At 37.8% G+C, this 24,682-nt stretch overlaps 1 protein-coding gene and 1 non-coding gene across 2 annotated transcripts; one reads left to right on the top strand and one right to left on the bottom strand.

The window, feature by feature from the left end:
• Positions 1–2,458: 2,458 nt before the first annotated feature.
• Positions 2,459–3,112, top strand: LOC141651497 (putative mitochondrial protein AtMg00860). Its single transcript, XM_074459205.1, has 2 exons — positions 2,459–2,504; positions 2,769–3,112. The coding sequence occupies exons 1-2, from the start codon at positions 2,459–2,461 to the stop codon at positions 3,110–3,112; spliced, it is 390 nt and encodes a 129-aa protein (XP_074315306.1).
• A 10,977-nt stretch (positions 3,113–14,089) lies between these two features.
• Positions 14,090–14,196, bottom strand: LOC141654402 (small nucleolar RNA R71). The gene has a single exon (XR_012547963.1). It is a non-coding gene; the product is annotated as a small nucleolar RNA R71 (small nucleolar RNA).
• Between the last annotated feature and the right edge of the window lie 10,486 nt (positions 14,197–24,682).

Genomic DNA, 24,682 nt, shown 5'->3' with positions numbered 1-24,682 from the left:
TATAATTTAATCGAATTACATTAAGACACGTTAACTTTACTCACAAAATCATCCGTCAATTTTAAGCAATTTAATTAACTCGTATCGGCATACGATTAATTAAATAATCAATTAAGAGTATTTCCCTATAGGTATGACCTAAGGGGATCAACTGATCACCACCGTCGCACGACAGTAATGTCAAACTCTAGTCAGCCAATCATTACCGATATGTGTGGACCAGTTGACTGTAAAATATTACATCCCACATGTATTCTTAAAATGTGATTTAAACATGTGATCATCATGATCAACAGTTGTGATCGCATTATTGTCGGAGGACTCATATTCCAACATGACCACCTAATGAAGCAACTACAGAAGACAATGGCTGATCTTTCAGTATGGCAACTGGTTGGTAGTTAATCTCCACATCTCTAAGCTTTACTACAAGCATTGGCTAACCTCAACATAGCACATGACTGTACTCCTGACGATGTAGCTAGTCAACCTAGTCCTCCAGGACTCAATCAAGCTAAGTAACCCAGTTACTTTCTCGGATGAAGATTTGCCACCTTTTGGCGTCAGTCACAATCTAAACTTGTACATCACGGTCACATGACTAACCAAGGTGTTCGTGCATACGATGGGACGCGGCGTAATGTGAGAGGCCATATCAATCTGACTATAGCTACTGGACCAATCGAAAGAAAGGTCAATTTCCGGATAGTAGACATCGAGGCGTCATTTAACATACTTCTAGAGAGGCCATGGATTCACGCTTCCAAAGCTGTGACATCCACACTTCATCAAAAGATCAAAATCCCTTTAGATAGTTGAGTAGTGACGATCACTTCGAAACCTATCAAAGTAGTAATAGAGAAAATGTCCAACAATCAAGTCGTGTCAGATCCAGTGCACGAGTTAGGAGGATTCCAGATCATCAACCTTGTAGAAAGTGAATTACCACCTCTATAATTCAACCCATATTCAAACCTGGTGGTCAACCACATACTCAAATCCCAGGAATACTTCCCAGGTATGCCACTAAACCCTATCTGGAGCAACACCTTCCCACCATTCAAAGAAGGCCACTCCCAGAAGATACCATTAGGATTGGGATACGAGCCTACAATATCTGAAGCTTTCGAAAAGCTCGCTCAAGTTCACGATCACAAACATCGATGAGTCACTTTATGGGTACTTCGTCAAGGAAGAAAACCATGAATCTTTTCGCGGATTTCCAAAACCCTGGATGTTCAAAGGAACCAAGCTAGCCGGGATCGAAGTATTCCAGGATTTTTATTTCATTCCTCAAGAAACGGTTCTTGTCGTTAAAGCTCGTCTGACACCTTGTTTCAACGAACAAGCTGTTGGCCTTTTGTTCGGAGAAGATCGATTCGTCAAGGCAGCCCAAGCAAGATTATTACCGTGATACTACAAGATGACCATTTCAACCCTGCAACGCTCATCACGGATGCAAATCCAGCCAAACAGGAGAGAGGATGGAGAAAATCAATCAAATGGACCAATAACCAGGGAAGGCTCTTCAAAATCACAACTGGAGAAGGCTAGATGTTCAATTGGGAACCAAAAGATGACGAATTTGAATCTGAGTCAGGGTGGGAGTCAAAAACCGAGTCTAAGTCTAGGCAAGTCGTTAGAGAGTCTCCCCATGTTGTCTCTCCCTATCCCATCGTCTCTCCTAGTTTAGCATCATCTAGTAACAGTAGCTTGGGGAATGCCCCGTCAACTGCCCATTTTCTGCCACTGACTACCGTGCAGATGGCTTCTTTGTTTCAGCGATTTTCAAACATTATATGAATAAATCTGATTCTGCTTACTCTTCGTGTTATCGTGATTGCAATTATGTATACGATGATACTGAGGATGATCCTGACCCAGACTCAATCGAACAACCACCTTATATAATAAAACAAATACTGGAGGAGGGGAAAGGGGAAGCAATTATAGTGAAAACTGAACCTATCAACGTAAGGATAGATTTAGAACCCCAAGAACTTAGGATAGGAACAACCCTAGACCCAAATGAAAGAGCTCGCTTCATCAACATTCTTCACGAATTCAAAGACATTTTTGCTTGGTCGTATAAGGATATACAAGGGATAGACAGGGATATTACAGAACATCGAATCCAAATCAATCAAGATTTCAAACCCGTAAAGCAGAAGCTTCGCCGAATGAGAACAAAATGGGCTCTCAAGATTAAGGAGGAAGTGGAGAAGCAATTCAAAGTCGGGTTCATCAAAATTTTCGAGTACCCAGACTGGGTGGCTAACATAGTCCCCGTACCGAAAAAGGATTGGCGAATCTGGGTTTGTGTTGATTTCAGAGATCTAAAAAAGGCTTGTCCAAAAGCCGATTTCCCACTCCCACACATCTACGTACTAGAGATAATACAACAGATCACGCACTCCTTTATTTTATGGATGGATGTGAGGGATATAACTAGATCAATATGGATGAAGAAGATATGCGTAAAACGGCGTTCGTCACTCAGTGGGGTACCTATTGCTACACCGATATGCCGTTTGGATTAATAAATCCTGGATCAACATATCAACGGACCATGACTACCCTATTGCATGCCATGATACACAAAGAAGTAGAAGTACATGTAGATGACACGATCGTCAAATACAAGGATAGATAAGTTAACATCGCCAACCTTCGCAAATTCTTTCTCAGATTGCGCAAGTACAACATGAGACTTAATTCTCAGAAGTGAGCATTCAGAGTCACATCCGACACACTATTGGCATATGTAGTCAATCAGAGGGGAATAGAGATTGATCCATCCAAGATCAAGGCTCTAATCGAGATGCCACGGACAGAAAATGAAGTTCGAGGATTCCTGGGCAAGGTGCAATACATAAGCCGTTTTATCCCAAAGCTCACTATGATTTGCGAACCTATATTCAAAAAGCCCAAGAAAATGGACCACACCATGTGGGACGAGGATTGTCAAAGGGCATTTGACAGAATCAAGGAGATATTGGCCAAGCCACCTGTTTTAATGCCACCACCGAAAGATCAACCTTTATTTCTCTACCTCACAGTCACAGAAACAGCCATGGGGGCTATGCTCGCACAAGTCGTCGGGAACGAATAAAGAGCTATCTACTACCTTAGCAAGAAGTTCATGGAATATGAGAATAAGTATACACCACTTGAAAAGACATGCCTCGGTCTTGTGTGGGCAACCAAGAAACTATGCCATTATATGCTTAACTACTCCGTCAAGGTGTACTCGAAGATGGACCCTGTCAAATACATTTTCGAAAAACCTGTCTTAAATGGGCGTTTGGAAAGATGGACTTTGATGCTCTCAGAGTTGAATCTCAAATATGTACCTCTGAAGGTCATTAAAGGACGAGCAGTGGCCGAATTCTTCTCAGACAACCCCATTCATGATACCCAAGTAATAGATACATGGTCATTTCCAGATGAAGATATTCTACACACCAATACATAATCATGGGACCTCTATTTCGATGGGGCTTCTATTTTAAGAGGGTATGATATAAGAGTGTTGCTCAATTCTCCTGAAGGCGAGCATATACCAATTTCTTCCAAACTCGACTTCGAGGTAACCAATAACGCAATGGAATATGACGCCTGCCTCATCGGTTTACAAGCAGCAGTCAGTTAAGGCATCAAGAGACTTCGACTCCACGACGACTCGTCTTTGATCAACAATCAAATTACTGGATCTTGGAAAATCCGAAGTGAAAGTCTTACGCCATATCAAGACAAGATAGATCAAGTGGCTAATTATTCGACCAAGTGGTTTACTTACATCTACCTCGAGAAGAAAATCAGTTTCCAGACACTCTATGAAACTTGCATCCTTGATCAACATGCCCGACAGCATGATAGAACTGCCACTATGCAATGAACGACGGTCCAAACCCACTTATGTGCATTTTCTTACCAATGAAAAAGAAAATAAGGAGGAGCCTTATTATCATGCCATTCTGAATTACAAGCTCAGTGGCGCGTACCCACCCGACATGGATATGAGGGGACAACGAGCGATTCGTCTACTATCATCTCAATATGTCCTAAATCAAGGAGAATTATACAAGATAAAGCCACAAGGCGTAATTTTACTTTGCCTTGATCATTCTAAAGTAAAGAAAGGTATGGAAGAAGTCCATTATGGAGAATACGGTCCTCATATGAGTGGTCCCAAGTTGTCAAAGAAAATCATGCGTCTAGGATATTATTGGACAACAATGGAGACATATTGCATTAAATACGTAAGGCATTGCAACAATTGCCTGATCTTCGGGAATGTACAACATGTCCCACCATCTCTACTATACACGATGACTTCTCCTTGGCCGTTTGTGGACATGGGCTACATGCACGCCAAGCCAACCTGTGGACGTACATTGGTCTTTTGAAAGCCACGCTCGGCGGCGTAAAAATGCTTTCGACCGGATCGCTTTAGATCGGTCGGTTTCGTCTCGGTAAAGGTCTCGAAACGATATAGAGAAGTTCGGAGTCGCCACCAAGCATTTGTGGGATGCTTGGAACCCGTTTGAATCCACTTTATACCTAGGTCAATCAAGGGAAAAAGCGCTGTTTGACATAGGTACTAAAGATAAGGACTCTCGTGCGCCCTGGATAAGGCCATCCACTATCCAAAGTTTCTGAGTAAGGGGTGAGGGTACGTATTGGGAAGCCCTTTAATCGAACACCTAATCCGGCCCGCGTTAGCGGCCTCTACTGATCGATCGTGGTTGTTTAAGTGCAAAAGTTGATAAAACGGTTTAAATGCATGAATGCGCATCCAAAAGCTTAACCTAACATGTGAGAATTTCCTAAGTCGGTTTGGTTATCCAAATATCAAATAATTGATGTCGAGTTGGATTTAGATTGATTTGCATGTGAAAACGGAAATTAAACATCCATTTACCAAATTCGGGTTATGATACTTAACACGATCCATTATTTGAAAAAGGGTGTCAAATGACAAAGTGTAAGAACGTGAGCTTGTCAATCAGATCCGTCATGTATTCAGATTAACCGTAATTGGGATCGTCCTAGACAAATGCTAAAATGAGGCAGAACAGTGCATGGCAGCCCCCATTGGGGTGCGAGCCTATTGGCGAGGGAAAGGGCTCTACCCAGGCTTTTAAAATATGAAAACCTACGGCCTCTTGGGGCGCGAGTCAGACGACGACCCAAGGGGCATCTCCTGGTTGTTAAAAAGGTTGTTTAAAACCGTTTTTTGTGATTAATGATTTGCAAGTATGATTTGCATGACTCGGAATAATTACTATTGTGTTAGTAATATTCGTTGTCGAATTTGCAAGTTTGAAAAGCATAGTTTACAAATAAAAATGTAAAATGTTTGATTTGAACTAAATATGTTAAGGTCATTTCTTTGTAATTAGTCAAGTTTGTCATCATACTCGGATTAAACCGACATGGTATAAAGAACCAAGGATGATTATGAATTATGACTAATATATTTACAAATGTAAACAAATGAGAAAAATGGTAAATAAAATAAAAGGGGGTTAAAATACCCTTTAATTTGTAATTAACCAATAATATCATCGAGTCACGGAATAAACCGTCATGGTATAAAGAACCAAGGATGATTTTTGTAATGGTCAAAATATGTTTATCATAAAAATAAATTACAATGGTAAATAAAAGAAAAGAATTTCCCTTAAAATGTAATTAACCAATTAATATCACCGAGTCACGGATTAAACCGTCATGGTATATGGAACCAAGGGTGATTATGATTTATGGTTAAAAAGTTTGTCATAAAAAACGATTTGAAACATTTGAAATGGTAAAAACCGATTGCAAATAAGAAATGAAATAAAGAGGAAAGACGAGAACAAACACGTTTGAGTCTGACCCGAGAACCCACAAGAGGCGCGAGCCTCTTTGCATAGCAAAGGGCTTCTGTCTCGGACCAAAGCTCGGTTTTGGCTCGTCTAACCTATATTTGAATCGTGTTATGCATTGTTCATGCTTATAAACTCATAAAAACAGTAAAGACATGAAATAAATGGGATATTTACACCCTCAAACTTACGTGTATTGATGTTTGCGACGTAGACGACTTTAGAGACGGTTTTCTCGTTGTGACTACTCGCGATCAAAGAAGTTTAAAAGAGTGCCTTAAAAAAGGATTTTGTTTTGAAAATGAGTTGAAAATATGTTAATTAAAACATGTTGATTAATGAATCGAGTTAGTCAAATGGGTCGGTCGAATGCACGGCGACGGTACCAAACAAAATGTGTAAGGCTTGTGTTTACGATCGGTAGGTCGTAAACACATGTCGATTTTCTGACTTAGGATGTCGGGTCTAGAAGTTTAAGGGAGAAGGAGGGGGCAGACTCTCGCGTGAGGATTGTGGTGTGTGATGGTGGGTGTTTATAAAGAAATGGGGGTGGTAGCAAGTCGGTTAAGTTTGCTTGCTGGCCAAGGGCATGCCTAAAAAGGCGCGAGCTACCTAGTGACTGAAAGGGGTGTACTGTCCCTTTCAGAAATTTGGATTTTGCATTTGTTCTAACCAATGTTTTGTTGGTTGTGATTTGTGGTCTTTGATGGTTGCTTAGCCATGTAAGCCTACTCTTGGGTGTTATTTGAGGTAGGTATTTTGTGTCCTTGACTCGGGTTTGACCCGTGTGAGTCGGGATTTGAATTTCGAGTCGGTTTTTGTCCCGGTGTCGGTTTTGACTCTAATTAGGGTCATTTTAATGGAAATGACATGATAAAGACATTCATGGCATTATTTTCGACATTCGAGATTTAGGTTGACTCGGTTTGACTCAGGTTGACTCGAGTTGCGGGTTTCTGAGTCGGTTATGGGTCCGAAGACGGTTTTAACTCTAAATAGTGTTATTTTAATGGAAATGAAGTTAGAAAACTTTTGAAATCATTTTTCATATCCGACTAGTGCATTAAACCATCTCATGTATAGCCAATCCACGCACGCATATCTAAAACACGTTATAGTCCGATCATCATCGAGTGGTTTTTTGAAGGTGCGGATATTGGGTATCTACACCGTTTTCTACTTGGGTAATTGACATCATCGGGAAGATCACTCTAGCTGGAACATATGGTCACTATTTTATTTTGGTGGCCATAGATTACTTCACAAATTGGGTAGAAGCGACATCCTATACTGCTCTAACATCCAAGCATGTGGATAAGTTCATAAAAACCAATATCATCTGTCGATACGGGTTCCCACACGAGATCATCAGCGATATCGGGTCCCATTTCCAAGCTGAAATCGAACAGTTGTTGGCCAAGTACAAAGTCAAGCATCATCACTCTTCGCCTTATCGACCTGAGACTAATGGTGTAGTGGAGGAAACAAACAAAAATGTCGTTATGATCCTCGACAAAATGATGACAACTATCGAGAATAGCTAAGCAAGATAACCTTTGCATTATCGGGATATCAAACCTCAGTCAAGACGTCCACTAGGGCTACTCCTTTCTATCTAACATATGGCATGGAAGACGTACAACCAGTAGAGCTACTAGGGCTACTCCTTTCTATATAACATATTATGGGGATATCGAACCTCAGTTAGGATGTCCAAACATATCAAGCACGGATTAGGAGAGCCTTCAACAAGAAAGTCAAACCTCGAAACATTAAAGAGGGAGACCTAGTGCTCAAATATGTCCAATCTCTTCTACCAGTTGACCCAAGGGGAAAATTCAAACCTATTTGGGTCGGACCTTATCTAGTCAAATCTATACACTCACGGGGTGCGGTTAAAATTACAGATTTAGACGGGAATGAGTTTTCAAATCCGACTAATCTAGACCGACTCAAATGATATTACCCTTAGAATAGACCTCAAAAGCGTGCCATGTGAGATCCACGTGTCGCTCAAGCGACACGTAAACACACGGCACTAGTCGACCTCGAGATGCGTACCATCTTGCTCTCGCGTGCTGGGATTTCTTCATTTTCATCCTCAGTATCATCAATATAACTTAATTGCATTCTTAAGAGTAATTTTCAATGAATACGTAGACAATCCTTCACAGGATACGACCTAATCAATTTCTAAAAAAAATGTAAGTAGAAGGACATTTGCTTTGGCACTTGGAATTCAAAAGAATAAATAAAGGGAATTGATTTTACATTCCTAACTAAAAGCAATTAGTTTATCCATTTATTAGTAATACGCCAAATAATACAAAATGCTAAAATAAATGCTAGGATAGGATTCTAAAAATTCCGCCGTTTATTACAACAACAATAAAAAATAAATGCTAATAAAGACTTAGGATATTTCTATTCTTCCATATTCCTCTTGCCTTTGTCATTTTTATCATACTTCTTGTCTCGACCTCGAGGGGGGCGCTCTTGCGTTATCTCCGACCTAATCACCAATGGTCTTTCTCGAGGCCTTGTCTTCCCATTTCGATCCACAATCATCTTCTCAACAGGATCATTCTTTGGCTTTTTCTTTGGGCGGACGACTCGGAATCCAACTTCTTGTTCCTCTTCAGTCAAGTATTTCTTGTTCTCTTTTGCCACTTCATGGATTTTATAGTCAATCAGCTCATGCTTTCACAGCTTCTCGCGCTCCTCCGAGGTGTTAGCCTTGGTCCACTGCAAATGAGAATTTAACACCTACAACGAACCAACTGGGCAGGAATTAACCACATATTCCTTTGGGTCCAATGTAATGCCCATTCACGGCAGGACAGAGACGTGTGTTAAAGCGGTCTGCGGAACGGTGTCAACCTTCGGGATTTTTTGCTTGATGTGTCTAACTTATATACGATTTTACCCCCTATTTTAGCTCGATTTTAATTGAATATCGCACTTTTATTAGTGTATTTATGAGCTAATTCCGTGTTCTAGAGTCTTTGCTTGTTTTTATTGTATTTTGTAGGAAATGTAGCTTTTATAGCTTTTCCCATCGAATGTGCAAGCACTAAAGTTCACGAGGCTAAATATAACAACACATGCAAATGGAAGGGCGTTTTGGAAAATTCCGAGCTAGGAAATCCCGAACATGGAAGAAATGAACATGGGTCGATTGATAAAGATAAATAAAACGAAGCCCATAAAGAAGTTGAGAAAAAGGAGCTTAGGATACCATTTTGGATTCCATATGAGCATTCAACCCGAAGATTAAAGACGACTTAATAGCCCACATTGGATTCTTCATGCAATTAATCCAGTGATTAAGAGAAATCAATCTGGGATTAAGTGTCCTCGATCAGGGTAGCCTGTCCCCGATCGGGGTTACCTCCTCCATGGTTTTTACGTTTCACCCCTATTTTACTATAAATAGGGGCCTTAATCCGTCATTAGGGGATATCTTTTATCTTCTTTTACATCCTTCATATACTCTTAAGCACACGATTCTCTTAGTTTTCATATTAGTTTACATTTTGTTAAGCAATTCCTTTGTTACAAACAATTTACATTAAGCACTTGTTCTAAGTAATACAATATTTACATTCAAGTTGTTTGTTTTGTTATTTGACTTCTTCTTATTCAAGTTCCAAGTTCTCTTGTTACGATAATTTCGACTCTTGTTTATTTCGTTAAATCGTTCTTCATTATCGTTATTTCATAGTTTACATTATTGTTTTTAGGATTTTCATATTAGTTTGTTATTACATTACATAATCAAGTTAATATCACCATAGTTTATTTCTAGCATTTTCTTTTACATTTATTATCACTAACATTTTCACTATCTCATAAGTTATCATTACTAATTTATTCATAATTCGTAATATTTCATTTAGTTATATTTCTATTACAATCATGTTTATTAATTAATACTTCTTTAGTTTAATTTCTAATAAGAGTGAGTAGTTTCATATGTCTAGGGATTAGGGAAGCCATGCATAATTAGTATTTGTAAAATGTTAAGTTAGAATGATATAATATTGTTTGATAAGTTTCTATCACATGCTTGTTTTATTTGCTAATATTTGGTAATTGATCACTATCTTAGATTAATTTGTTAATTCACTTTTATAAGTCGCGAGGCACAAAAATGAATTAGACTAAGCATCTTATAGTAGATCGGCCTAGCCTTAGCGAGAGCTCGTTAGGACATATTATATGGTTGACAATAAATCCGAGAGGTGGTTATCATAAGACCTAAACAAATTTACAATATTAGCTATTTCTAGTTTAAAATGAACTATATATATATATATATATAAAGAGAGAGAGAGAGAGAGAGAGAGAGAGAGAGAGAGAGAGAGGCAAGATCCGGTGAGTCTACCTAAATATTTGAGTCCCGTGAGTCCACTTATGTATCACAGCTTATACACAAGAATATCAAACACTACACGAAACAATATCACTGCTTATATTGAACAATATCACGCAAAATATACAACAAAAACAGTAAAAAGAAGGCTTAAAACTATAGTCAGTGACACTAATCGTCGACGGCAACCATCCACGGCCCACCACCATCCCTTCACCTCCCCAACGACCACCACCCATGACCCACCACCACACGTTCACCTCCACAACCACCACCACCACGACGCACAAGTCCGTCTCACGACCATCGCTGCCACCCCTCACTAACATACAATCAACGATCCTTCTTCCATTAACCTCCATCTAAGAACAACGCTGCCGCTGTTAAATTAGGGGTCTCATCGCCGGCGATGAAGGAAATAGGCGAATATACAGAAGAGAACAAGAGAGGAAAAAATATAAAAGAAGTAATATGCAATAACTCCGACGAACACGCCGCCAAAATCGACTCACCGGCGGGAAAGTGCGCGAGGATGGTGATATTTGTCGGAGCTCCGACCCTAGCACTGATGGGTGTAAGAAAAAGTATGAGAAAAGAAGTTAATAACAGAGGGCGAATCTGGTTCAGTAAGAGTGATATTGTTTAATATGACGCGTGATATTGTTTAGTATAACTTGTGATATTGTTTCGCTGGACTCACGGACTCAAAAAGATAGGGTGGACTCAAAATGATTAGGATCACATGAGTCCACCCTATCTTTTTGAGTCTCGTGAGTCCACTTATGTATCACACACTCTACACAAAAATATCACAATTTTTTTTATGAATAAAAAAAAATTATTAATAATTTTTTTTTTTAAAAAAAAAAAATTCAAACCTGTGATATTGTTTAGTATAACCTGTGATATTATATCTAGTTTATGAGTCCAGTAAAAGAGTATCACAAGTTATACAAAACAATATCACACCTTACAATAAACAATACCACTGATTGTACTAAACAATATCACGGGTTATACTATACAATATCACACCACTGAATCTACGTTACGTTTTCTAAATGACTAAAAATCAAAGCTAAACTGGGATCACAATCCAAAATCCTACATATAAGTGATGTATCAAACTGACATAAATGGTGTGAAAATAAAACAAATAATTTTTGGGCAGATTGAACTAACGACTCAGATTGAATTATAAAAATAAAACAAAGACCAACATGGCGACATTCCTTCTTCCCAACCCTCTGACATCACAACTTTTTTCTTCATCCTCTCTCCCCTTAAAACAAAAAAACCATATTTGTGTGGGAAAAAAAATTAATAAACAAAAAAAAGACTTAGAATTTTGGGCAAAAAATTACAGTAGCAATGGTATCTCATGGAATTTCTCGGATTCTAAACTCAAATTCAACAATATTGTTAATTTTCAACATTTTCGATCCCAGATATTACGACGTCGTATGATAGTTAATCACACTCTTCCCAGTAGCCACTTCCACCAACAACAACGCCACCAAACCCAAACCCGTTAGCCTCCCATTTACCCTTTCCGAATACGGGCTGAACCCAAATTCCACCTTCACTCCGCCTGACATCGGTTCCTTTAGCGGGACTGGTTGGAGTAATACTCCCCCGGGTTTAGCACTAACCGACCCGGATTCTAAACCCCGCTTTACTTTCTTTTCCTTCCTGATTTCGGCTTTCTTCCCCGTTCTGGAGCGGTACCTGAGTCGGACTTGTGCAAGGCGAGACTCGAACGGGTCCTCGTTGGTTTGTTTGGGGTCGGGTTATGTTCCGAGTCTGGATCGGAGGAGGAGGATGCTTTGGGGATGAAATGGGTGGGTTTGAGAGGGCGGGGGAAGAGGGTTGTCAAGTTTCGGAAAGGGTGGTCGAGTGATGACGGTGGTGATAAGGGCGCCAATGGTGCTGCCATTATCTTGGTTCTTGTTTAAGTTCTTTGGCGTTGGTTGGGATGTGTGAATAACGGATTTTTGCCATTTTTTTTTCAAAATAGATAAGCTTATTTAGAATTAGATTATTTGTAAGTGTGATTTTTAAAGATTAAGTTTTCATACTTCGTTACTCCTCCCGCTCCCTGTCTGACCTTTGTCGTTCGTATCCTTATCTTTTTATTCATTATGAACTCTATCTTAATTCACCAATTCGTGTCGGAATCTGAATTGAATGGCCAGCCATGGTGAGTCGTGGTTGTGGTGGACTCCAGTGATTGTCGATTGATGATGAACGGTGTCACGGGTAGCCATGATGAAGGTGTTCATGGAGGACAAAAAATAGTGATATTCTTGTGTACAACTTGTGATACATAAGTGGACTCATGGGACTCAAAAATATAGGTCGACTCACCGGATATTGCCTATATATATATATATAGTTCATGTTAAACTAGAAATAGCTAATATTGTAAATTTGTTTAGGTCTTATGATAACCACCTTTCGGATTTATTGTCAACCATATAATAGGTCCTAACGAGCTCTCGCTAAGGCTAGGCTGATCTACTATAAGATGCTTAGTCTAATTCATTTTTGTGCCTCTCGACTTATAAATGTGAATTAACAAATTAATCTAAGATAGTGATCAATTACCAAATATTAGCAAATAAAACAAGCATGTGATAGAAACTTATCAAACAATATTATATCATTCTAACTTAACATTTTACAAATACTAATTATGCATGGCTTCCATAATCCCTAGACATATGAAACTACTCACTCTTATTAGAACTTAAACTAAAGAAGTATTAATTAATAAACATGATTGTAATAGAAATATAACTAAATGAAATATTACGAATTATGAATAAATTAAAAATGATAACTTATGAGATAGTGAAAATGTAAGCGATAATAAATGTAAAAGAAAATGCTAGAAATAAACTATGGTGATATTAACTTGATTATGTAATGTAATAACAAACTAATATGAAAATCCTAAAAACAATAATGTAAACAAACCAACCAACCAATTGAATCGACCTAGATATAATTCTACTCATAGCATTTCATAACACAATTCCCGTCTCCTTGTGTTCAACCCCTACTTTACTATATTAACTTGTTAGCCAATTTTAGAGTATCTTTGTTAGGTGTGCGATAGCCTATCAAATTTTGGCGCCGTTGCCGAGGAGCACGGTTTTATTGCGTTTAGAATTGTTGATTTCTATCTTGTTTTCTTTTTTCTTGAGGAACACTTGTTTCTTTAGACCGTTACAAGTTTCTTGAAGATTGTTGTCTTATGCCCAGGTCCTCTAGTACCGGAGAATTGATTCCCTTTGATCCAGAGCCCGAGAGAACGTTTCGTAGCCGACTCAACTATTTCAAGGAGCTTGACGCATCTTCTAGTCCTGGTGGTTTGGGTCGCATTCGTACAAATTACCTAATCCATGACGAGGAAGAATATTCTAGTTCATCAGCTCCACCGCCACCACCATACCCAATCAAAAAGATGGTGAAGCTTTCTGATCACTCCAACTCCACCGCGGCTATGCTTCCAAGGGGTATCACTACTACCCAAATAGGAGCCGCGGATTTCGAGATCAAACCGGCTTTCATTGGGCTTGTGAAGAGGAGGCAATTTGGGGGAAGTCCTTTGTAGGATCCCAATTTGCAAGTTTAAAATTTTTGGGACTATTACTCCATGATTAGGCAAACTGGAGTTACACAACCTCAAATAAGGGAGATACTCTTCCCTTTTTCATTGAAGGACAAGGCTAAGCTATGGATCAGTAGCCTTGATAGAGAAGCCATGGGGATTACCAATTGGGAGACTTTGGCTCTTGTTTTTTACCAAAAGTTTTTTCCACCGGAGAAAACTCAAACTTTGAGTAGCCAAATCACGGGGTTCCGCCAACAAGCACTAGAGAGCTTGTATGAAGCTTGGGAGAGATACAAGGAGTTTCAAAGACAATGCCCACATCGTGGGTTCAATCCTTGGTTTCTTTCTATAACATTCTACAATGGATGTTGTGCCGAGTCTCGACGAGTTTTTGATTTCCCCAACAATGGGCGGTTTGATCAAATTGACACCAATATTGCTCATACCACGATCTAATCCATGGCGATTCATTATGCCTAATATGTCAATTCTCGGAGTGCACCGATAAAGGGTGAGGAGGAAGCCATTCACTCGGATGACCAAGAGAAGACCATATTTAGATGTCCCTATGGTACCTTTGCCTACCGTAGAATGCCCTTAGGGCTTTATAATGTCCCCGCTACTTTCCAACGTTGCATGATAAGCATCTTTTCCGATTTCTTTGAATCTATTATGGAGGTGTTTACGGATGATTTTAGCGTTTATGGTTCTTCATTTGATGCATGTTTGGCTAACTTGACTAAAGTTTTGAAGCGTTGTGAAGAGGTTGGCTTGGTGCTAAATTGGGAAAAGTGCCACTTCATGGTGAATAAAGGAGTGGTACTTGGTCATATTGTTTCCGAAAGAGGTATTGAAGTGGACCCTGCTAAGGTCCAAGTTATTAAACAACTACCCCCACCGGTAAATGTCAAAAGTGTAAGGAGTTTCTTAGGCCATGACGGATTCTACCACCGTTTTATCAAAGACTTTTCTAAGATTGCCAAACCCCTTAAAAGCTTCATTTAAAAGATTCTCCATTTGTGTTTACTTATGATTTTCTGGAGTCTTTTACTAGGATCAAGAAGGCTTTAATCTCCGCACCTATCATCCAATCACCGGATTCGAACTTGTCATTCGAACTCATGTATGATGCAAGTGACTATGCAGTAGGTGCCGTGCTAGGACAAAGGAAGGACAAGGTGCTCGCTCCTTGCTATCTACTATGCTAGCAAAAACATGGATGCGGCTGAAATCAATTATGCCACCACGGAGAAAGAGGTACTTGACATTGTCTATTCCTTAGACATTGTCTATTCCTTAGACAAATTCCGCTCTTACTTGATCGGTTCCAAAGTCATTGTTCATACTGATCATGCCTCTTTAAAGCATCTCCTAGCCCAACAATAGGCCAAGCCAAGGTTGATAATATGGATCTTGCTCTTGCAAGAAGCTGATCTTAAGATTCGAGACAAGAAGGGGGCCGAAAATGTTGTTCCCAATCACTTATCCAGATTGAAGTATGATGATGGAGGTATTGATATACCTATTGATGACTCTATCGCCGATGATGCTTTGATGATGTTGGAAGCCAATACACCTTGGTATGCCGACATAGACAACTATCTAGTTGGAAAGGAGTTACCACCCGACCTTTCATATCAACAAAGGAAGAAGTTCTTACATGATGTCAAGTTCTTCCTTTGGGACGATCCTTATCTATTCAAACATTACTCCGATGGGCTATTCCGGAGATGTGTCCTACAATGGAATATGAAACGTGTGCTAGAAGGATGTCATTCTTCTCCTTATGGTGGTCATCATGGACAATCCAAGAATGTTTCAAAGGTGTTGCAATCCGGTTTCTATTGGCCTAGCACGTTCCAAGATGTCAAGATTTTGTGATGGCATGCGATGCTTACCAAAGGATGGGCTCTATTTCAAGAAGATACGAGATGTCTTTAAATGGGATCTTAGAAGTGGAAGTGTTTGATCTGTGGGGTATTGATTATCAAGGGCCATTTCTTTCATCAAGAGGTAATCCTTACATATTGGTCGCCGTCGATTATGTCTCTACATGGGTAGAGGCAATTGCTACTCCCACTAATGATGCCCGAGCCGTGATCAACTTATTCACGAAGATCATATTTGCGAGATTTGGTGTGCCTAGAGCGGTCATTAGTGTTCGTGGTACTCACTTTGGTGAGAAACAACTTGATGTGCCGCTACAAAAGTTTGAGGTTTCCCATAGTACAAGCTTGGCTTACCATCCACAAATGAGTGGCCAAGTATAAGTCTCTAATCGTGAGCTCAAGTCCATTCTTGAGAAAGTTGTTGCCAAGTCGAGGAAAGATTGGAGCATGAAGCTTGATGTCACCTTGTGTGCCTACCGTACCGCATATAAGACACCTATTGGTACTGCACCATATAGGTTGGTCTATGTAAAGGCTTGCTAGCTACCAGTTGAGATGGAGCACAAGGCATATTGGGTGGTCAAAAACAAGGATGCAAACCAAAGTGGAGAAAAACATCTATTGCAACTCAATGAGCTTGATGAATTCCTCTTGCAAGCTTATGAAAGTTCCCGTCTTTACAAGGAGAAGACGAAAAGGTGGCATGACAAGAAAATCTGAAAGAAAGAATTCCACATCGGTGATAAGGTGTTGCTATTAAATTCCCGGTTCAAGCTATTTCCGGGAAAATTACGATCAAGCTGGTCCGGTCCATTTACCGTCACTAATGTCAACAAGTTCGGTTCCGTTGAAGTGATGACCACCAATGGTGAAAAATTCAAAGCAAATGGCCATCGTTTGAAGATCTACCATGAGAATGTGATCGTCGGACTTGTAGAGAAAGTCACAGTGAATCCTTTACCTGTTGAAGCTTAACTTATACAAAGCTTCTTACGTCGCGCAAAATGTAAAATTTCCGAACAATTTGATGCTTTCGTGGAATTAGGAATAATTTCTAGACTAGACGGTATTTTGTTTTGTGATTTATAGGTACTTGAAGATGAGAAGAAGGCTATATGGAGTTTTGCACGCTTCCCCATGCAAGAACCCCGTTCGGGGACGTAAGTTTCAGAAACGGAGAAAGAATAAAGCATACGGACTATAGAAAAAGTCAACGCGTAAAAGTGGTCAACCCCGATTTGGGTGGGGTATCCCCGATCGGGGACACAATTCTCTATTCTTTTTGGCTTTTTTGTTAAAACAAGGGATGTGCATCTTATCATCATATGCTCCAATATTTCGACGGTACTCCTTCTTCACTCTTTGTCTCTGTTCATCATCATTCTTCACCTAAAATCACGTCAAAACATCATTTGCATCATCAAGAATCAAGATTCAAGGCTTGTTCATCAATCATCAACAACAAGTAAGTTTTCATCTCATTTCTCTTTCTATTCATCCAATTTAATCAATTAAAACCCAATTTCTCAAACGCTGACTCAATTTGGGAGGATTTGATTTGCCACTTACATTTGCTATAAATTGACTTATTGAGTTTTATTATTGATTATAGGATGAGTTAGCTCACTAGTTTATTCTATTATGCTTGATTGGATGAATTTTTGCTTGTCTTAAGATGAAATTTTTGTCTTAAATTTCCGAAATTTCATGGCTCCTAAGTAGTCTAGCAAGCAAGGTTCTTCTAAGATGAGAAGGGGTGAAGCGGAGGCATCCAATTCTACGGAGGATGTCAAAATGAGAGATTTACTGGAGTGGCATGATCCTACATTTCCGGATGTGATTTTTGCGACGGAAACTCAATGGCTCCAATGGAAGTCCTTGAGAGCTAAGGGTATTAAAGCCAACAAATTTATTAATCATGACTCTTTAAAGCATATTGGTCTTAATAAGCATGTTAAATCATTGTGTAAGGGTCTTGACATGAAGTTTCCTTACACAAAGAATTACAAAACCTTCCTGGACTCACCCTTGGGTTCTTAAGTTCATTTTAATTTCACAAGTAAAAAAAGAAGGATTTTATTTATGGTGTAAGTTTTCGGTTGTTTAATGAAGAACATAGGATGACTTTAGGTGCTTTTGCATATATTTTTCAATTGAAACATGGGAAATTGCACATTGAGTCACTCACCCATTTTAACCCCAAGAATAGATGGCAAGCCATTTCCAAATTCTCACTTGTTGATTGGAACCATGTCCTCCATCAATATATTGACTATCCCGCCATTCGTATATGGCAGCGATTCATGGGTTAGACATTTTTGGGTAGAAATGAACCTCACTTGGTGAGGATGTTGGAGATTGAAATTTTGGGTGCTTTCCTAAATGTTTATGGTAATGATAAATAAGGGATTAATATCCCTTACCACTTTGCTACTCATTTGTCCAAACAAAGTAACCATTCCACTAGTTCTATTGTCTTGGGTGGGTTGGTAACAAGGATTGCTAATAAGGTATGCCGTTTTAAGCAAGAGACCACTCATTTGCAACCTTTGCTTTCTTCGGGAGAGGCCGGTGACGGACATGACTATGAATATTTTCTATCCTTGAATTGGTTTAGAAACTCTCATCCTTATATGATTTGGAGAATTGGTAAACATGACTCAATGATTCTACCAGATGAGGTTTCCGAACTGAAAGCATTAGTCCACACCAAAACCCGTAAGGCAGGTGCCCCCTTTGAAGAGGTTGCCTATCACATACCTTTGAGAGGTGAAACACCCAATGCCCCTACTATTGAGCGCCGTGAGAGAGGTCAATCCTCTCAAGCTTGTCATTCTACCTCTAGCATTGATATGATGGATATGATGAGAGACCTTAGCCTTAATGTAGCCGCCATTCGTGATGACCAAAGACTTGCCTTACACCCCATTTATGATAACTTTGCTAGGCAAGGGGTTATCCAACACGAGGACCCTCACCCATCATTCTATAATTATCCCTGAGGTGGGTTCCCTTCTTCTTCTGGTTATAATGCAGGTACTTATGCACCCGGTCCGGATTATTGTGGTTCGGATTATGGAGTGGAGGCATTTAATGGAGGCTATGGTGGATATGGAGGGTATGATAGCTATGGTGAAGAGCTTGGTAGGGAAAGGAATATTCATGGCTATGGAAATCATTTCCAAAGTGGTAACCCAAGTGGTAGTTCTCAACAAGATGGTGTGTCGAGATCCGGTGGAGGTCAAGCACCAAGTGGTAGGAAGGGCTTCAATTTTTGGCCCTTTACTTGAATTGATGTACTACATTCATTTGTTGTCTAGGGTATAAATATTATATTTGCATAGGTGTGCGATAGCCTATCAAATTTTGGCGTTGTTGCATTTTTTTTTTTAAATTGCCAAGTCACTTACAAACATTATTCCTTCATCAAACTTTCAATTTTTGGCCCGTTTCTTGAATTATTTTTTAAATTTCCAAATCACTTACAAACATTATTCCTTCATTAAACTTTCAATTTTTGGCCCTTTTCTTGAATTATTGATGAATGGAAGACTCCCCCGTATACGTTCTAGCTTGGGGGAGCCTAGCTAGTCTAGCAAGTTTTCTTTGCTTTGCATTTTAGTTTATTTTCTCGCAACCCATTAAATATGACCTCTTGTCCTTCTTGTTTATGTGCTTTGCGCCATTTTTATGGTTTAGTTGGGTAATTTGATTGTTGGCACATTGAGGAAAATGTTATGTTTACCTTGGGGGGAGATTGCATTCGCATATTAGTTAGTTTGTATTTAGTTAGTATAGATTTAGTGAGAATTTTTGAAAAATTTGTGTGAGTTTTTGCTTCTAATTCTTTGCTTGTCCTACTTATTCCCTCTTGCATATCCTAATGATTGCTTAAGCTAATGATTTATTCTTTTATGATGGGATAAATGCTACATGGAAATGTCTTGAAATAGTAGGTGGGAGATGGAAAATGAACCAAATGGGCTTGATCTTGACTATTGATGAACTACAAAATTGGTAAGGTAGAGAGTCTTTAGACCGACGCATCCATATCCGGTCTCTCTTAGGTGAGTGTAGGTGTCTCCTTATGATGTGTGTTTCATCAAAACGCACAAGTATGGTCTTCATCTCATCTCTTTATAGGCATGCATTCATATGTTGTTAGCCTTTTGGAGCCATTCACATGATAAATTTAGCCTTTTTAACCCCTTCACAAAATTTATCCCTAGCTACATCATTGAACTTATCTACCTTGTTGAGCTAGTAGCTTGTTTGGTCTTGTTTGGGTGCTCAATTGGAATTTGTTTCAAAGTTTGAATATCATGTGAACTTGGTCTTAATGCTCTTGAAGAAGAAATGAGAAAACGAGGAAAAAATGAAAGAAAAAAAGTGAAAAAAAAATGATCAAAAAAATGAGAATGAAAAGAAAGAGGAAAGAAAAAAGAAAAAAAGCATGGAAATGAAAAAAGAAGTATGCATTGAAATGAAAGAAAAGAGAAGAAGAGGTTGATGTGAGAAACTCTCATGCATTATTCACATATTTTGGAGAGTTTACTTATGATTTGTATTGTAAGTTGGGATTAGAATTAGGATTGAGCATCCTTACATTTGGTTGTTGCTAGCTTGACATTAGCTCCACAATCCATAATTCATTTGTTCCCCCTTCTTACCCATTACATATTGCCTTCTTCCTACCCATTTGGCTTCTTTATCATGCTTGCATTTGATTGTTTTGGCTTACTAGTCTTGATTGTTTACCATATTAGATTGCAGGCACATTATTATAAGTCGAGGATAGTTGAGTGTTCATTTAAAAAATTTTCCTTTCACATATAAAAGAGTTTGAGTGTCCCGTGAGAGTCCATAAGTCAAAAGATCATGCAAGAGCTTAAAGGTTTATTTCAAGTTTTCCATGGTACGCCGTCATGTAAATCTCATCCATGTTTTGCTTTGTCCCTTGCCCATGTTGATTCGGGTTTTTAAATCATTATGCTTAGCTTGTTTTAGGGTATTGCATTTGATGGAATATGGTTTCTTGCTTGAGGACAAGCAAGGGTTTAGCTTGGGGGAGTTTGATAAGTGCATAATTTACATATTTTTACCCCTTAGATTAGCTCCATTTTATATGTATTATGCACTACCTTTAGTTATTATGAGCTAATATTTGCTTTCTAGTTTCATTTGTATGTTTTCTCATGTTTTGTAGGAAAATGAGCTAAAATGAGCCCAATTCTACTCAAGTACAAATACTAGAAGCCTGAGCTAAGCTAAAGAAGAGATGATGGACTAACATGGAAGATGTTCATGGACATGCATGGATAAAATGATGGATTAATTTGAAGAATTACAAATGCAAAGTCATGCCCAAATATAAAATCAAGTGTTAAAGCCCAAGTAGAGAAGATGGGAGAATGTCTTGGATGCTCAACTTTGGATTCTCATGGGATGCTAAATTGTGTGATTAACCAAATGCTTAAAGATGGGATTAATGGCTCACATGGGATTCTCTAGGCAATTACTCAAGCAATTAAGAGAAAATATTTGGGGTTGACCCCTTATATTTGCTCTAAGTTTCACCCCTCATTTCCTATATAAAGGGTGTAGACTCCAACACTTTTACACACCATCTTTCTACACACTTTTACATAGAAATTCTCTCGAAATTTAGTAGTTAGTTTAGATTAGCTCTTAGTTTAGTTTAGTTTAGATTTACTTTATGTTATTTACATTCCCATTTACATTACAAGTTATAAAACAATTTACATTTACAAGTTATTTATATTACAAGTATTGTTCTTCCATTTCCATTTCCATTTCCAATTGCAAGGTAATTTTTTATTCATATTTTCATTATGTTTGCTACATCATTTATCAATAGTTTAATTTATATTTCCACCATGTTAGAGTAGTTGCATTTGTCTAAGGAGTAAGGGAAGCCATGCATGATTAAGTAATATAAAAATGTTAAAATGAGGATAAGTTAATATTGTCTAATTGTTTCTATCACATGTTTGCACCTTAATGTTTAATCTTTGTTTAAGGCCTTATTCATTGATTAAGTTTGTTCATTCGTTCTAAAAGTCGAGAGGCACGGAATCGAATTAGACTAAGCATGTGTAGTAGGACGACATAGTTATGGACGAGAGTTTCTCTAGGACCCGGTCTATGGTTGACACTAATATCGTAAGGTGGGTGTCTCTAAGCCTAAAAATTTACCATAAAATCAACTTCCTAACTTGACATAAGCATTTATGTAATTAGCATGTGTGACCCGACCTCCCTAGACATTTTATTTATTTTTGTTTTATCACTTCAACCCAATCAATCAATCGATAATCTACCAAGGTAAAATTCAATCCATAACAATTAATTAATAACTCCCGTCTCTTTTGTGTTCGACCCCTAAGTACTACATTCATTTGTTGTCTAGGGTATAAATATTATTTTTGCATAGGTGTGTGATAGCCTATCAAAGATCAATTAGTTGTTATTATTTAATTAACCATGGCTAGATTAGGTGAATGAATCTTTTGTTTTTTTACCTATCCCGTTGTAGTAATTATAACTCATCAAGTAGTATGCTAATTCATCATTGTTGAATTATAAATGATTAAACTTGTATGAATCAAAGTGGAGCATCACTTGCATTCTTCATTTATTAATCTTTGCTAAATTCCATCTCTATATTCTACAATATTGATACGATTAACCGCTTGACTATATTTACAATATTGTAAGGGTTATTTGTTTACGCTTGTAGCTAATAACTAATATTATGTGGAATTAAAAGTCAACAACTTCTTAGCAAAGTATTCAATTATGAGATAGATTAGAAGAGTCAATGATCAATTCATATCTAGTTGGTGAAAATTACTTGGTCCAAGAATTATTCTCATATTTGTTTACACATTCAATTATTTATATTGCTTTTACATTTCATTACATTAGATTATTACTTTAGTAGACTTAAATCCATCAACATATCAAAACCCGCCAGTTGGTTACTTAACTTTTGCACACATTAAATCGACATAAACACCTTCCTCGTGGGATCGACACCTACTTACCTTTACTATTAGTTTGAGTTTGTAGTGATAAAAATACTAATTTGGAGACTCGCGACAAGTCTAGCCAAATTTTGGCGCTGTTGTCGGGAAAGGCAATTGTTTTTTGTGTGCTTGTAAATATTCTTTTAATTAAGGATCTTGTGTCTTTTAATTAGAAAATGTATTTCCATTTCCCACAACAAGAGCATGAATTAGTTCATCACTACTTTGAAAGGCTTGAGAAATATTTAGTAGATCATCCATATCTAGCTAAGAGTCAAGGTATTTGGGTCGGAACTTACTATAATTTCAATCTAGAGACTCAAATTGATGTTCAAGTCGAAAGTGAGGGTGGATTTTTCGGTTTGAGTCATAAAAAGAAATGGGATGTGCTTGATCTTTTGGTTGAAAATTCCCGACAATTAGAAATGACTAGTTTAACTCTTAATCTTGCTCCTTGTTTTGACGTCGCATCGAACAATGAATCGAGTCTAAATGATGATGTGAGTGTTGGAGTAAGTGTCCTCAACAATCGTGCGATCACATGTTTAAATCTCATGATAAGAATACGTAAGGGATGATTCAATTATATAGTCAACTGATCAACATTAATCGGTAATGATTGGCTAACTAAAGTTTGACATTACTGTCGTTTCACGGTGGTGATCAATTGATCCCTTAAGGTCACACCTATAGGACAATTCCCTTAATAGATAAGTTAATTAATTGTATATTGATACAAGTTAATTAACTCCTTAAAAATTGAACAATTTGTTTTGTGATTAAGAATAAGTATCTTATTGTAATTTGATTAAATAAGATTCATTTTAGTAATTAAAAGATTTTATTACTAAAATTCATTATTGTTTGTGAAACTATTAAATTAAGAATGATTGATTAATTATAATTGCAAAATGTTGTGAATTATACTTATATGACCCATTTTAATACTTGTAATCATGTAATACTAGTAAAATTGTCACAAGTAATTTATTTGTTATAAAATGATATTTAAGGGGTTAAATATGCATTAAAATATCTATGGGCATGGTGTGTGACACATGACCTACCTTATTACAAATAACAAATTGACAAACTTAAAATGGAGTCCTTTTTATCTTAAGAGGCCGAAAAAATGGAGGGATTAAGGAGTTAGTGGATGTTTTATTTTAATGATAAAACAAGCATAATGATTACCTACACTAACTAGCCTTCACCCTACATTTTATGGGTAAGACAAAGGCCATGCATTGGCCAATCTCATCTCCTTTCACCCGGCCTCCCAAGGCTCAATAAGAGCATCTTTTACTCTTATTTTTCGTTCTTACATAATTTTAGGGTTTGGTTATCAAAACCTCTCTTATTTTCTCTCTAAAAATAGTTTTTAGATCTCACAAAATTGTTCCACCATATTCTAATATCAAATTATATTATTACTAGAGTAGTAATACAAATCTTATTAGAATCTTTAAGGATAACTAATATATTAATCTAGTTAATTAGTATATTATTATTAAGGGTTATTGTTTTGGGTGCAACAAGAGGAGAATCTCTACACTTGAGATTTGTTTTAGAGGATCATCCATTATCCTTAAGCTCAAGAACAAATAAGGAAGGTGTCCTTATTTGTGCCCAAATTTCAAACCATTTACAATGTAAGGAACATTGTTTTATTTTATCTCTTATTATAGTTGTGCATGTTAGATACATATTATAATGCTGCATATTTCATTGTTGAATGTCATATTTTGTTTATGTAATTTTGAATTATGTAATTTTATCTTAGTATGGCCTTAGTTTTAATCGATATTACCCGTAATGTAAGGGGATATTGATTCGGTTGTAATTTTATGTGATCTCGTATCACTTTTATTTTTACT

This window comes from Silene latifolia, chromosome 4, assembly GCF_048544455.1.
Source record: "Silene latifolia isolate original U9 population chromosome 4, ASM4854445v1, whole genome shotgun sequence".
NCBI lineage: Eukaryota > Viridiplantae > Streptophyta > Magnoliopsida > Caryophyllales > Caryophyllaceae > Silene > Silene latifolia.
The sequence above is the reverse complement of the archived record's forward strand: the minus strand, read 5'-3'. Positions and strand labels throughout refer to the sequence as shown.

Coding starts and splice junctions, on each gene's coding strand:
- LOC141651497 (XM_074459205.1), top strand. CDS start 2,459: ATGGATGAAGAAGATATGCGTAAAACGGCGTTCGTCACTCAGTGGG. Junction 2,505..2,768: donor GGCGTTCGTCACTCAGTGGG/GTACCTATTGCT, acceptor TGGCATATGTAG/TCAATCAGAGGGGAATAGAG.